The sequence below is a fragment of the Choloepus didactylus genome, chromosome 9, assembly GCF_015220235.1.
Source record: "Choloepus didactylus isolate mChoDid1 chromosome 9, mChoDid1.pri, whole genome shotgun sequence".
NCBI lineage: Eukaryota > Metazoa > Chordata > Mammalia > Pilosa > Megalonychidae > Choloepus > Choloepus didactylus.
The window spans coordinates 67,259,148-67,275,763 of NC_051315.1; the positions used below are offsets into that span (position 1 = coordinate 67,259,148).

The 16,616-nt window shown below is 40.1% G+C and overlaps 1 protein-coding gene across 1 annotated transcript; it reads right to left on the reverse strand.

The window, feature by feature from the left end:
* Positions 1-716: 716 nt before the first annotated feature.
* On the reverse strand, positions 717-3,055 carry LOC119544257 (tetratricopeptide repeat protein 30B-like). Its single transcript, XM_037849578.1, is given in 6 exon segments — positions 717-2,419; positions 2,421-2,448; positions 2,450-2,519; positions 2,522-2,561; positions 2,564-2,599; positions 2,601-3,055. Coding segments are annotated over 6 exon segments (1,992 nt in total). The 5' UTR covers positions 2,844-3,055; the 3' UTR covers positions 717-844.
* Positions 3,056-16,616: the final 13,561 nt, after the last annotated feature.

The following is a 16,616-nucleotide window of genomic DNA, read 5'->3' on the forward strand; positions in this document are numbered from 1 at the left end:
AGAATATTAGAATAGTATAGAGGCTACAACATGGAAACAGCCCCCAAATTAACATATCCTAATCTGCAAACACTAGGGTAGGAATTAAGAACTGAGTTCTAAGACCACCTCTGCTATTAATTGTTTAAAGAGCAATGAAAAGTTATCCCCCTCAAAAAACAGAGCTTATCTTGTTCATATATTCAAATTATTAATAAATGGAGTAAAAGAAAACCAAGGAAATTTGGCAACTGTTGCATACTTTCACCAAACCACAGCATCATAATTTTGTTAGGATGCAGTATTCCCCAATCAATCTTGAACATTTAAAAAAAACATTTAAAACATTAGAGAACTTTGCTTTGATAAAGCAATATTGGAACACCTGCAAAAATTTCTAAAACCCATGCAACAGGAATGCATCCCAAATTAATATAATTATGAGGGTAAATTATGAGCACAGACCACACAATGCCTGAAATGATTATTAAAGCCCAGATAATCTACATTAACTACTCAGTTCTGGACTTCATGACACCTATTCCAGGGATGATGTAACCCTGGTTTGCCAGTGGTCCCACAAAATACAGCACTGCATAAAGATAAAGTGGGAACACAAGTACTACAAGCTCTATTACATATAACTAAGCAACTTCCCCAATCGGTAACCAATTTTTTCATAAATTTTTCTAGGGGCAAGATCTTTTTATATTTCATTTTGTGAGCTTTCTCAGAAGAAAGGTTTATCTAATTATTTTTATTGTAATTTTAGAGTGTACAAAGTTCAACATGTAATAAATTTAAAGATTCCAAAGGCTAAATATAGACAACACAGTGCAAAATAAAAAGACATCATCAGTCATTGCTACATGTTCCATCCTATAATCTCATAAATTAAAGCTCTTAACTCTCTGGCTTCATACGTGACTGTATTCTTCCCAATATGCATCCTCTCTTCTTCCAGGGGTTGTTCAATAACCGCAGGTATGTTCCTGCCATAGAGTTCACAATGCTCTAGAAACTGGACACATTCTTGAATAACACTATCACGCAGCATGACAGTGTGTTTTGACATGTTTTCTAGTAAAGACAGGAAGCATCTTTTGGCATAATACCAGGTATCTGTTCCCAGTTTTTTATTATAAGGCTCCAAGCTCTTGATAACCCGAGAAATACCAAAGTCATAATTTCCTTTGGCACAGTAAAGTGTCCCTATCACCAAATTCACGATGCACAGATGGTAGATTTTCTTATTGGGGTCATCATAGGAGAGTTGCTCTTCCTCCTTCTCGATCTTCCTCATCAGTTCCTCGGCTTCTTCATTCTGACTTGTCATGATGTATGAAACACAGAGGTTAGCTAATACAATAGCACTGACATTCAGGATGTTATCATAGTGCTTCTTGACTATGGGCTCGTAAAAACCAATGGCTTCTCTGTATTTGTTTTCCTGCATGAACAGAACATGAGCCACATTCAACTTCCACACATCATGGTCATTGCAGAATTCCACAGATTTGCGGAAGATCTTTTCTACCATTGAGTAATTTTCAAGGTTCCAGTAGATCTTTGCTTGGGCCATCAACACCGGAATGTATTTCTCAAGGGTGTCATCGTATTCACTCACTGCCTTTTTGACAGCTTCATCATCTCGATTGTGTCTTGCTTCCTGTACTTGTACAGTGAGTTTCCGGAGCTGCTCAGTCAGCATCCCAGCTAGTTCATCAAGCCTAATGAAAGCCTCCTCAGGAGCCGTCTGGCAAGTGATCATGGCATCCAGGAAGTCATAGAGATAGGGTGTGAGGAACTTATAAGTCAAATGGGCATTTTCTGCCAGGACATCTGCTGCCAGGTCAAAATACTCATACTTACAGTAGAGAAGCAACAGGTTGCCAAAAGTCTCTGGGGGAAAGGGGTTCTGTTGGAGCAAAAACTGCAGCTTTTCAAATCCTTCTGTGGGCCTTGCATCCATGTTCATGAGGGCCTGATTGTGCAGAGTCACAGGGTCCAACTCTTCCTCTGCCCGAGGTGGCATGTCGGTGAGGGCTTCCTGGGCCGCCTCAAAGTTTCTCAGCTGGTATTCTATGGCTGCCTTGAGGTTGAAGGCTTCCACCAGAGCAGTCTGGTGGAGGACTAAGGTGTTGCCAACGCTGCGAACCTCAATGCCCTCGGTGGTCATGCCCACACCTAGCTCCGGGTGCTGGCGGATGCCACGCTCAATAATGTCGGCGATATGCTTCAGAGCTGGGGCATAGTGTCGGTTGCTGTAGTAGGCCAAAGCCAGGTTGTAGGAAAGGTCAGGCCGGTAGCCCGAGGCCTGCAGGGCCGCAGAGAACTTGGAACACGCGGCTTCATACTGCCCCTCCTTGTAGAGCAGGCAACCCAGGTTGACCTGGCCATCTGGCTCGCTCTCGCCCCCACTCTCGTCCCCTGCTTCCCCCACTCAGGAGCTGCTCCACCAGGCTCCGGCCCAGGCAGATCGCCCTCGCTGTACTTGATAGCGGCTTGGAGGCGGAGGACCGGCTTGTGGTAGGCGGGGTGTCCAGGAGGAGGAAGGCGGCCCGGGTGGCCTCCGGGGTTAAAGGCAGGCTTTGTACAGGGCCTGGGCCTGGTACAGGCGGGTACTGCTCTAGCTCGGGGTGCAGCTGGCCCAGCTGCTCATAGCACTCGGCCGCCAGCGCGAACTCCTGCAGGCGGTAGTAGCAGTAGCCCAGCAGCGACAGGCCGGCGCGGCTCCTCGGGCTCCGCTGGAGCTCTCCGCCCAGCAGCTGCACGGCCTCGGCGTAGCGGGAATCCCGGATGAGCCCGTAGACCGCCACGGTGAACTCCCCATCGGGAATCTCCGTACCAGTCAGCCGGGCCATAGCCGCTAAGATTGTTGTCCGTCCTGGTTACTACGGAAACCAGCCGGCCGGAAACGGAAGACTGCAAAAAAAAAAAAAGTTTTTTTTTTGTTTTGCGTGTTCCGAAAGTTACTTTGCAGCGGAAGGAACCGGCTCGTATAAGAAAAGAGTTATGAAAGTGATTTTCTTCATTTCTGGTTTGGTTTCCGACGCTGCCCGGATTTGCAGAGAGACACAGGTCAACGAGGAAAAGAGGACCCTCCTCCAGTAATCTCAGAGCCGGAGACTCTAGTTCCCAGCATGCATCATTCCAGTCGCCCCACCCTTCGGGACTTGGCCGCCCTGCATGCTGGGAGGTGTAGTCTCAGCGCATGCGCCGATGGTAGTCGAATGAAGCGGTTTTAAAAGATGGAGGTTACGTGTTGTTTCCATGGTGCAACCTCGGTCCCTGGCGCGGAGAATAAAGTTTACAGCCCGAGATGCCTTGCGTGTTTGAGCCTTGTACACTCTGATGCATATGAACTATGTCGTTTCCCGTTTAGTTTTTGTGAAACGAATGTAATGGAAAAGGCGGCTATTCAGCTCCCTGAAATTCATCTCGAATTAGGGTAGGTTCTGCTTTTAAACTGCCCTGACGGCATATTTTCTAAGAGCAGAATACAGTGACCAGGATTGTTTATTTCGGCCGTTTCCAAAAGTTGGCGAGAGACAGTGCTGTGAAATGCATTTGGTACCGGGAGAGTATTTTAGTTTCTAGTGTTTCATGCTCTCTTTTTTAATAAACAACGAATATTACTGAGTACACGTTGGCTTTTAAACTTGGCCGTACTCACTGCCCTGGTCCTCCAATATTCATTACCAGTAAGAGAGGTTGAAGAAATGCATGAGTTATTCTTTTTAAGGAAAAAAAAATACAAGTCTAAAATATTTTCTTTTCCCTTTGGGCTGTTACTTTTCTAAGTCTTGTAACTGTAGAAAATTAGTTACCCTACTAAATTAGTTAGCCCTTCTTAGCTGGGGTGTCTGTGTGTTGTTTTCCCATTAAAACAAAAAATCAATTTAGTTTCAGCAGCAGAAGTGTGAACTTCCTAGTCTGATTTGCAGCTGTGAGCAGACCTTAGGAAGTGACTAGTGGGGTGGTGTAGCTCCTGGTCACCTGTTATAGCTAAGGGGAGACTTCGGTAGGCCTCTGAGTGCTCACACCATAAAGCGACTGACTTCGTATACCCATTCATTCTTCTCCATGAGGGATAAGTTTGCCTGAGCTTTGTCCTTCTGGGTGGGACGAGACAAGGAGCCTCCCACTGCCTCAATACCAAGAAAAGGGCAAACTGCACCCATTTCAGAGTGGTTGAGTGATGCTCTGAACCACCCAAGATCCCCAGAGAAATCACCTGAGGCAGACCACTATCACCCCACTCCAGGGCTGCTGCTTATGTGCTCTCCAGCTGCAGCCCTTTATGGTCTTCAACCCAGGGAGGTATGTGAATGGAGGGATGCTGGCTAGTGCTGCACAATGATCAGGGAGAAAAGAGTCTTTTTCTTTATGCCTGCCTGGCTGACACTTGTCCCTTGGAAACTCAGGTTCAATATTTTAAAATTCTTTATGATGGTGCTGTTATCTTGGGTATGTTGCTGTCAAATCAGTACGATGACAGAACATGGAAACAGCCTTATTCAGTTTTGCAGAGTTGTATTTACATTATGAAAGCATTCACCTTCAATTGACTTCTTTTTGAAAAAAAGATTTTTAAAAAAAAAAAGACTTTCTGCTTTCCCTTAATTTTTTTTGATCGCTATAGGTATCAGTGGTGGTTCTCCTCTTTGGGCTGGTACATACCTGTGTATGTGGCAGCTGAAATGAGCAGGATGGAGGCTGTTCTGTGTCTTCCTCCTTATTTCATGTGATGCTGCTCCTGGGACCTGGCTTGAAAAACACAGGACATTTGGCTTGGACAGATGGAGGGCAAGGTCATTTTCAAAATGAAATGAATGCACAAATCCCAGTGTGAAATTGGCATGGCCATCACTGCTGGTACGATAGACAGACTTTTATTTAGTGTCTGATAGGCAGTTGGAAAATAGATTAGGGTCTTTTGGGGGGCAGGGGTGGGGGAAAGGAGGGAGTAAAAGAAGGCCCTTTAATTAATAGTAGAAATTCTGCTAAGCAATAAACGAAGTGGAATATTATAAAATGTCATCAAGAATCATTTTAAAAGCTGGAGCATATATCAAAAAGTAGGTCTATAATACCATTCCTAGAAATAGGAAAGCATATGGAGGTTGCAATAAAGTGATTTAGCACCTTATTGAAAGGAATTCAGCTTTCAGGAAAAGGTTTGGGAGTCAATGTGGATTTGCTGCAGAAAGGGAGGCATCTTTACCATGTAGAAGAATTCTTTTCAGGCAAAATATGTAGGTGCTGAAAGGATGATGTTTGATTCTTGGTATATTTGTTTCTGCCCACCAAAATATGAGATGATCAAATCCCATATATAATCTAATTGGCATTTTCTTTTAATTGAAAGGGTTGCTTTATTATTTATCCTGTAAATATAACCACTTCTGGATGGCAAATATTGTTAATTTTTGAGCATTGAACATTTTTGACCGCTGCAGCTGTGGCCAGACATCTTCCTTGATAAAGTAAGGTTGTCTGTAAAACTATTTTACAGTTGTTATTTCTCTCTTCTGGTTCATTCCATGTTATTTTCTTCAGCATATAAGATAAGCAAGTTTCTTTGCTTCCTCTGGTGTCCAGGTTGATATTTTTCCCCAACGCATGTTTGTTGATGACAGGACTGACTCTCCTGTTAACTGCTTCCATTCTCTGATCCTCCTCTAAACAGGGAAGAAAAGGACTCTTGTGATTACATTGAGCCCATTGGGCAGGATAATCTCCCCTCTGAAGGTTCTTAACTTAATCACACCTGCAGAGTCCCTTTTGCCATGTATTCCCAGTTTCTGGGGATCAGGACATGGACATCTTTGGTGGGCCACTATTCTGCCTGCCACAAGGAGCCAAAAAAATTTCATTCTAAGTTTATTATGAGAATTCAAGATAACACAATGCATCTTGCCCATAGTAGGTGCTTAATAAATCTGTTACTCTTACATAAGCAGAACTGTTGAGGTTCCTTGGGAATCTTATTAGATTATCTAGGGGTTAAACAACTGTGGGCCTGAATTATTGAGCTAAACATCTGCCATTGAGGAGTAGGTACTCTCCTGACACTTTAGATGTTGCATTTCTACGAGTACCTGATAAACTCCAGAATGTGAAGGGGCTATTATCTGGCATAAATTATGTTATCATTAAACCTGCTTCTCCAAGAAATAAAAGCATCAAGTTAAATAGTTTATTTTGTTTATTCAATAAGTTTGTGAGTGCCTCCTCCTGCCAAGGCACTGTATATTGTGGAGGATCCAGAACTTTGAAGGCATTTACAGTCCAAGGGTGATACTACAAGTACATAACAGTTACAGTCTAGACAATATGCATGTGTTGCCCTGTGAGTACAACATAACATAGAGGTTCAGAGGTCACAGTAAAAACAAACCCTCATTTGGGCTAGAGCAGTGATTTGCAACTCTGTTAGATACCTTGCCCTTTAGTAACAAATATTTGGTAAGATGCTGTTCACTGTTTTGAAATGAAACTTATGTATGATGGATAACATCTCCCCACACACATAATTTCCTTTCTTTTCTCCTGCCTTCCCTTTCCATCTCTTCCCTTCGTTTCCTTTCCTTTTTCCCTTTCTTCTTTTATTTTAAATCTCACATGCACAGGACTGATTAATCATAACCTTTAGTCATTGGCCCATCTCATTATTGGCCCATGCATGGCCCTGTTCTAGTCAATTATTTGGTTTTTAGTTTAGTTAGTTATTTTTAGTAATGTAAAATCACCACTGAACTCATCACCCAACACAAAAGACAGGATTTTTACAATAACCTACTGTCCTCTTGTCTCCCTGAATCCTCCCATTATCCTGAATCCCTTGTTTGTCATTGTCTTGCTTCCCCTTTTACATAGTTCTGTGTATTTATATGAATTTCTTGTTTTTATTTTAGTTGTTTTTAGCTTTTTTTATTCATTTTATTGAGATATATTCACATACCATACAGTCATACAAAACAAAGCATACATTCAGTTGTTCACAGTACCATTACATAGTTGTGCATTCATCACCAAAATCAATCCCTGATACCACACGCACAAAACTAACGAATAAAAAAGTGAAAAAGAGCAATTAAAGTAAAAAAGAACACTGGGTGCCTTTGTTTGTTTGTTTGTTTCTTTGTTTTCCTTCCTGCATTTTTCTACTCATCCATCCATAAACTAGACAAAGGGGAGTGTGGTCCATATGGCTTTCCCAATCACATTGTCACCCCTCATAAGCTACATTTTTATACAATCTTCCTCAAGATTCATGGGTTCTGGATTGTAGTTTGATAGTTTCAGGTATTTACTGCTAGCTGCTCCAATTCACTAGAACCTAAAAAGTGTTGTCTATATTGTGTGTAAGACTGCCCACCAGAGTGACCTCTTGGCTCCTTTTGGAATCTTTCTGCCACTGTAGCTTATTTCATTTCCTTTCACATCCCTCTTTTGGTCAAGAAGATGTTCTCCATCCCACGATGCCAGGTCTAGATTCCTCCCTGGGAGTCATATTCCACATTGCCAGTGAGATTCACTCCCCTGGGTGTCTGATGCCACGTAGGGAGTAGGGCGGTGCTTTCACCTGCCAAGTTGGCTTAGCTAGAGAGAGAGGGCCACATCTGAGCAACAAAGAGGCATTCGGGAGGAGGCTGTTAGGCACACTTACAGGGAGGCCTAGCCTCTCCTTTGCAGCAACAGTCTTCCCAAGGACAAGTCCTGTGGTAGAGAGCTCAACCCATCAAACCACCAGTCCCTTATGTCTGTGATCACATCAGCAACCATCGAGGTGGGGAAGCCCAATACCCCTGCATTCTCTACCAGCTCCTTAAGGGGGCTCTGCATATGTTTTTCATTTTTTTTTTAACTCTTTTTTTTTTAATCAACTATATCAAAAAAAAAAAAATTAAAAAAACATTTCAAACAAACCATAACAAGGGAGTAAGAAAAAGACAACTAACCTAAGATAACTACTTTACTTCCAACATGTTCCTACTTGACCCCAAGAAAATAACCTAATATAGCGACATTTCTGTGAACTTGTTCCTACCATACCCATCAGAAATTAACAGACCAAAGTCATTCCTGGGCATTCCTAGAATGTTAAATTGACCCTTGATAGCTTATTTGTTCTTATTGGGTTGTCATTCCCCTTTCCTTAATTGCTCTCTATCACTAGTTCCCCTACATTCTACATTATAAACCATTTGTTTTACATTTTTCAATGTTCACATTAGTGGTAGCATATAATATTTCTCTTTTTGTGCCTGGCTTATTTTTCTCAGCATTATGTCTTCAAGGTTCATCCGTCTTGTCATATCTTTCACGACATCATTCCTTCTTAACTGCCATATAGTATTCCATCGTGTGTATATACCACATTTTATTTATCCACTCATCTTTTGAAGGACATTTGAGTTGTTTCTATCTCTTGGCAATTGTGAATAATGCTATGTACATTGGCATGCAGATATCTGTTCGTGTCACTGCTTTCCAATCTTCCAGGTATATCCCAGGAAGTGCAATGGCTGGATCGAAGGGTAACTCTATATCTGGTTTTCTAAGGAACTGCCAGACTGACTTCCAGAGTGGCTGAACCATTATACAGTCCCACCAACAATGAATAAGAGTTCCGATTTCTCCACATCCTCTCCAGCATTTGTAGTTTCCTGTTTGTTTAATGGCGGCTATTCTAATTGGTGTGAAATGGTATCTCATTGTGGTCTTAATTTGCATTTCTCTAATAGCTAGTGAAGCTGAACATTTTTTCATGTGTTTCTTGGCTATTTGTATTTCCTCTTCAGAGAACTGTCTTTTCATATCTTTTGCCCATTTTATAATTGGGCTGTCTGTACTATTGTCATTGAGTTGTAGGATTTCTTTATATATGCAAGATGTCAGTCTTTTGTCAGAAACATGGTTTCCAAAAATTTTTTCCCATTGAGTTGGCTGCGTCTTCACCTTTTTGACAAATTCCTTTGAGGTACAGAAACTTCTAAGCTTGAGGAGTTCCCATTTATCTATTTTTCCCTTTGTTGCTTGTGCTTTAGGTGTAAAGTCTAGGAAGTGGCCACCTAATACAAGGTCTTGAAGATGTCTCCCTACATTATTTTCTAGGAGTTTTATGGTACTGTCTTTTATGTTGAGATCTCTGATCCACTTTGAGTTAATTTTTGTGTAGGGTGTGAGGTAGGGGTCCTCTTTCATTCTTTTGAATATGGATATCCAACTCTCCCAGCCCCATTTGTTGAAAAGACTGTTATGTCCCAGTTCAGTGGCTTTGGGGCTCTTATCAAAGATCAGTTGGCCGTAGATCTATGGGTCTATCTCCGAATCCTCAATTCAATTCCATTGATCAATATGTCTATCTTTGTGCCAGTACCATGCTGTTTTGACAACTGTGGCTTTATAATAAGCTTCAAAATCGGACAGTGTAAGTCCTCCCAGTTCATTTTTCTTTTTTAGAGTGTCTTTAGCAATTTGAGGCATCTTCCCTTTCCAAATAAATTTGATAACTAGCTTTTCCAAGTCTGCAAAGTAGGTTGTTGGAATTTTGATTGGGATTGCATTAAATCTGTAGATGAGTTTGGGTAGAATTGACATCTTAATGATATTTAGCCTTCCTATCCATGTACATGGAATATTTTTCCATCTTTTAAGGTCTTCTTCTATTTCTTTTAGTAGAGTTATGTAGTTTTCTTTGTATAGATCTTTTACATCTTTGGTTAAGTTTATTCCTAGGTACTTGATTTTTTTAGTTGCTATTGAATATGGTATGTTTTTCTTGATTGTGTCTTCAATTTGTTCATTTCTAGCATATAGAAACATTACTGACTTATGTGCATTAATCTTGTATCCTGCTACTTTGCTAAATTTGTTTATTAGCTCTATTAGCTGTATCATTGATTTCCCAGGGTGTTCCAGATATAAGATCATATCATCTGCAAACAATGACAGTTTTACTCTTCCTTTCCAATTTGGATGCCTTTTATTTCTTTGTCTTGCCAGATTGCCCTAGCACTTCCAGCACAATGTTGAATAACAGTGGTGACAGCGGGCATCCCTGTCTTGTTCCTGATCTTAGAGGGAAAGCTTTCAGTCTCTCACCATTGAGTACTATGCTGGCTGGGGTTTTTCATATATGCTTTTTATCATATTGAGGAAGTTTCCTTCAATTCCTACCTTTTGAAGTGTTTCTATCAAAAAGGGATGTTGGATTTTGTTGAATGCTTTTTCCACATCTATTGAGATGATCATTTGATTTTTCTCTTCTGATTTGTTAATGTGTTGTAATACATTAATTGATTTTCTTATGTCGAACCATCCTTGCATGCCTGGAATCATCCCCACTTGGTCATGGTGTTTGATTTTTTTAAATGTGTCTTTGGATTCGATTTGCATGTATTTTGTTGAGAATTTTTGCATCGATATTCATTAGAGAGATAGGCCTGTAGTTTTCCTTTTTTGTAGCATCTTTGCCTGATTTTGGTATTAGATTGATGTTAGCTTCATAATATGAGTTAGGTAGTGTTCCATTTTCTTCAATGTTTTGAAAGAGTTTAAGTAAGATTGGTGTCAGTTCTTTTTGGAAAGTTTGGTAGAATTCCCCTGTGAAGCCATCTGGCCCTGGGCATTTATTTATGGGAAGCTTTTTGATGACTGATTGGATCTCCTTGCTTGTGATTGGTTTATTGAGGTGTTCTATTTCTTCTCTAGGCAGTCTAGGTTATTCATATGTTTCCAGGAAATTGTCCATTTCCTCTACATTATCCAGTTTGTTGGCATACAGTTAGTTGTTCATAGTATCCTCTTATAATTTTTTTGATTTCTTCGGGATCCGCAGTAATTCATCTTTCTCATTCATTATTTTGTTTCTATGGGTCTTCTCTCTTTTTGATTTTGTCAGTCTAGCTAGGGGCTTGTCAATCTTGTTGATCTTCTCAAAGAACCAACTTTTGGTGATATTTATCCTCTCTATTGTTTTTTTGTTCTCTATGTCATTTATTTCTGCTTTAATCCTTGTTATTTCTTTTCTTCTACTTGGTTTAGTATTGGTTTGCTGTTCATGTTCTAGCTTCTTCAGTTGATCCATTAGTTCTTTGATTTTGGCTCTTTCTTCCTTTTTAATATATGCATTTAGTGCTATAAATTTCCCCCTCAGTACAGCTTTTGCTGCATCCCATAGGTTTTGGTATGTTGTGTTTTCATTTTCATTTGCTCTATATATTTGGCAATTTCTCCTGCTATTTCTTCTTTAACCCACTGATTGTTTAGGAGCATGTTGTTTAACCTCCAGGTATTTGTGAATTTTCTAAGTCTCTTATGGTTATTGACTTCTAATTGTATTCCATTGTGGTCAGAGAATGTGCTTTGAATAATTTCAATATTTTTAAATTTATGGAGGCTTGTTTTATGTCCCAGCGTATGATCTATTCTGGAGTAAGTTCCATGAGCACCGGAGAAGAATATGTATCCTGGTGATTTGGGATGTAATGTTCTATATATGTCTGTTAAATCAAATTCATTTATCAGATTGTTTAGGTTTTCAGTTTCCTTATTGGTCTTCTGTCTGGTTGATCTATCTATAGGAGAGAGTGATGTGTTGAAGTCTCCCACAATTATTGTGGAAACATCAATTGCTTCCTTTAGTTTTGCCAGTGTTTCTCTCATGTATTTTGTGTCACCTTGATTGGATGCATCAACATTTATGATTGTTATTTCTTCTTGTTGAATTGCCCCTTTTATTAGTATGTAGTGGCCTTCTTTGTCTCTCATAACATCCTTGCATTTAAAGTCTATTTTATCTGAGATTAGTATTGCCACTCCTGCTTTCTTTTGGCTGTAGCTGCGTGAAATATTTTTTTCCATCCTTTCACTTCCAATTTCTTTGTGTCCCTGTATCTAAGATGAGTCTCTTGTATGCAAAATATTGATGGTTCATATTTTTGATCCATTCTGCGAATCTATATCTTTTAATTGGGGAGTTTAATCCATTTACATTCAACATTATAACTGTGAAGGCATTTCTTGAATCTGCCATCTTATCTTTTGGTTTATGTTTGTCTTATATATTTTTTTTCTCTCTCTCTTAATGTCCTTTAATGTACCCATACTGAATCTCTTTTAGTACTGAACCTTTCTCCTTCTCTCTCTCTCCTTTCTTTGTTTCTCTGTCGTTAGGGTTCCCTTTAGTATCCCAAGTAGGGCAGGTCTCTTGTTAGCAAATTCCCTCAGCATTTGTTTGTCTGTGAAAAATTTAAGCTCTCCCTCAAGTATGAAGGAGAGTTTTGCTGGATAAAGAATTCTTGGTTGGCAGTTTTTCTCTCTCAGAATTTTAAATATGTCATGCCACTGCCTTCTCGCCTCCATGGTGGCCGCTGAGTAGTCACTACTTACTCTTATGCTGTTTCCTTTTGATGTGGTGAATTGCTTTTCTCTTGCTGCTTTCAGAACTTACTCCTCTTCTGTATTTGATAGTGTGATCAGAATATGTCTCAGAGTGGGTTTATTTGGATTTATTCTATTTGGAGTTCGCTGGGTGTTTATGATTTGTGTATTTATGGTGTTTAGAAGATTTGGGAAGTTTTCCCCAACAATTTCTTTGAATACTCTTCCTAGACCTTTACCCTTCTCTTTCCCTTCTGGCACGCCAATGAGTCTTATATTTGGATGTTTTGTGTTATCTGTCATATTCCTGAGGCCTGTTTCGATTTTTTTCAATTTTTTTCCCCATTCTTTCTTTTGTTCTTTCATTTTCCATTCTGTTGTCCTCCTGGTCACTGATTTGCTGTTCAGTTTCCTTTAGTCTTGTACTATGAATATCCAGAATCTTTTTAATTTGGTCAGCAGTTTCTTTTATTCCCATAAGATCTTCTATTTTTTTATTTACTCTTGCGATTTCTTCTTTATACTCTTCTAGGGTCTTCTTCATGTCCTTTATATCCTGTGCCATGCTTGATTTCATGTCCTTTATATCCTGTGCCATGGTCTCATTGTTCATCTTTAGTTCTTTGATTAATTTCTCCAAGTACTGTGTCTCCTCTGATTTTTTGATTTGGGTGCTTGGGCTTGGGTTATCCCTATCATCTGTTTTTTTCATATGATTTAAAATTTTCTGTTGTTTTTGGCCTCTTGGCATTTGCTTAACTTGATTGGGTTCTTTTAGGATTTGTAGACTGATTGAAACCCTTATCTCTAATTTGTGAGATCTATAGCTTTGTGGAGAACACTTTCTTTAACCAGCAGGTGACGTCCACGATCCACCTATTCCCCTCAAGCCAGCTCTCCCCCACTTTGTCTTTGTGGTGAGTGGGAGTGCGAGCCTTATGAGGTCCAATTGGTGAACCAAGCTTGCGTGTGTAGTTGGTGTTGCCCGCCCTGTATATGGGGCATGTGTCTGAGCAGTCAGGGAGGTGGGGCGGCTCTAAAAATCAAATCTCCCTGGTGTTCCTGGAGATTTAAAGCTGCTGCAATAGTCTAATCCTTCAGTTCAGTCCCGCCACAGTTTGTCTCTGCCGCTGACCCACGAGTCCTTGGTATTGGTTATGGCCCCTGGGACTTGCGAGTGGGTCCCTCTTCCAAGCTGTGCACCCCCAAGTCCTCTGTTGAGGGATGACTGTGCTGTGTCACAGGTGAGCACCATCCCCCCAGGGTGGTTCTGGGCTGCAGGGCTGTGTAGGGGCGTTCCCAGTCTGCTGAAAGGATGGCTGAATGGGGCGTGTTAATTCACACAGCTCTGCCTTCCCAACGCTGGGACAACCAGCTGAGGGTGTGGGAAAGGCTGATGTCCACACCTGATTTTGTGGTGTGTGTTTATGTTGTTGGAAACACTTCCCATCACACTGGTTTGTCTGGGGCAGCTCTGGGCTGTGGAGCCGGCGCCTGGCAGGAGTGTTCCTGACCACTGGGAAGATGGCTGTGAGGGGACGCCCCCCTTTTCTTGGGCAGTTGTGGGGTTGAGCAAATTTTCTTAGCCACTGGACTTATTGCCTTGTGTCTCAGAGCTCTCTTAGCTCTGCTCTTGTCTGGGCCCAAATTGTAAGTCTTTGAGACTTTCTGTAATGGGCTTCTTAGAGTAATTGTTTTAGAAAAAGAGAAAAAGGTAAAAAAAAAATAATAAAAAAATTAAAAAAAAAAAAAGGAAGGGCCCTCCTTGCAGATCTGATGGGCTACTGAAATGCTAAGAGAGAATGAGATTAGGGCCATTAAGGAATGATCCAGGGAGCAGAGAAACCGGCTTTTCAGACAAAATCGCCTTCTGGATTTGCATATGAGCCTGACTCTGCCTGATACCTGCCCTTTCCTGTTCTATGTTCACCAGAACTCCAGAAAGTCTCTGCTTTTATTTTTGGGTTTTCCTTGCTGTTTTTGCTATCCCTATCTCCTCTCCACTGGGCTGGCTGCTCCCGGATTCTCCGGTGTCTGGTCTCGGTCTCTCTGTGTTTGGAGTTTGGAGCAGTAGAATGAGTTTCCGATAAGAGCCGCAACTGCAGTTCTCCCTCCTCGTTCCCAGCACTGACGGCCCGTCCTCCCACGGGACTGAGCCTGAGAGGGAGGGGCACAGGTCCCCTGGCCATGAAAACTTACAGATTTTGCTGATCTCAGCTGTTCCATGCGTTCATGAGTGTTGTATGAAGTATGCCCAAAGTCAAATTGCTCTGTGGTGTCCAGTACATGCAGTTCCTGGCTTTCTACCTACTGCCCTGGAGGAGAAACTAAAACGTACACCTCACCACTCTGCCATCTTGCCCCGCCCCTCTGTTTTTAGCTTTTTAGAAAGGGTTCACATAGCATAGACTGCTTCCCCTTAGTATTATAATTCTAAGATTCATTCACGTTATTGCAAGTCTTTTTATGGTTCACTGGTTTTGACTACTTTATATCATTTTGTAAATATAATACAGTTTACTCATCCTTTCCCCTGTTGATGGGTGTTTGGCATTTTTCTAGATTTTTGTTGTTTTGAGCAGTTGCTGTTATGGACGTTCTTGAACATGCCTCTGGATGTACATGTCCAAGAGTTTTTCTTATATATATACCTAGAAGTGGAATTGTTGCGTCATTAGTGTATTCAAATGTTCAACTTTAGAAGATAAAGCCAAACTGTTTTCTATAATGGTTGCCCTAATTTATATTCCTACTAGTAGTATATAAGAGATTCTGTAAATCCATATCCTCTGTAACACTTGGTACTGTTAGACTCTGTTTATTGGTTATATATATTTCCTTTTTTGGGAAAAGCCTGTTCTTTTGCTGAGCTTATTGATTTGTCGGAGTTCTTTATGTACTCATAATACTAATCCTTTATTGGTTATATGAACTTTTTACTTTATTTAAGGTATCTTTTTTTAGGAGAAGAGGTATGTTTTAATGGAGAAAGTGCATAATTGTAATTTAGCCAAATTTATTAACCTTTTATAAATGAATGCTTTTTATCTTATTTTAAAAACCTTTCCCCATGTCCAAATTATATTCACATATATTTTTAAAATTTTTTAATGTTTTGTTAAAAAATTTTAGTATATGGTGTGTGTCAATTTATTCTCCTTCCAAATAAATAACCAGTTTTTCTTGGTTCCATTTATTGAACAGTCTCTCCTTTCTACCTCAGTGTGATGTGCCTCCTCTGTCATTTACAAAGTTCCATGTATTCATAGATCTGTTATGGGCTCTCCATTCTATTCCATTGGTCAATTTTATCAAGTTCTTGACCAATACTACATTGTCTTAATTTCCATAGCTCTATAGTAAATCCTAATGTGTCTTGTTGGGCAAATACCCCTTCTGTATTCTCCTTTTACTTAGTCCTTTACTTTTATTGCATACCTAATTATTAAAAATCAACACAATTCCCCTAGTGGAATATAAAGAAAAAATAAAAGGAAAATGATTTTTAGTAAAATATTATATATTTTAATATATATAAATGCTGGATCATGACAACAGAAAAACATCCTCACAGATTTTCATAATCTCCCCAAAGTGTAATCTCCCCATTGAGCACAGCTAGAGAACTGGGGAGATACTGTAAAGGAGATGCCATTTCTATTGAGACATGTTGTGAGAAGGATTTAAGCTGGCATATGTGAGAGAGGGACATAATTTCAGCACAAAGGTAAAAAAAAAAAAAAAAGCACAAGGTATGTTCATAGAAAGTTCATCCTGATGAAATTGGGAGTAAGATTAAAAGATTTTGTTGTTGTTTGCTTGCTTTGGGGGTGCTGGTCTATACTTATATCACAACCCCTTAGGCTGATGTAATCCAACACACAGTTGACCCACCAGCTTTCCTTTGGGCAGATCACCTAGAAACTAAATTAAGTTCTGAGAACATAAACCAATAAACCAAAATAATAAATCCAGCTCTAGTATAAATGAAACAAGATCCTCACATTTCACTTTAAGCAGTAACTTTACTAAGTACATTTACATGGTATTTTATCAAATACATTTATAATAACCTTCTTTTTTCAATTGAAAAGTATTTCCAATTGTTCCACTTCACCTCAATGGATGGCTTAGATCTTTTTTAAAATAAAATTTGGATACTGTTAAAGCATGGTTGTGGTTGCTTGATGAAGCTAGGTAGAGGAAGAGAAAGGAAAGGCCCCAAATTGACTATGCGGTGACTA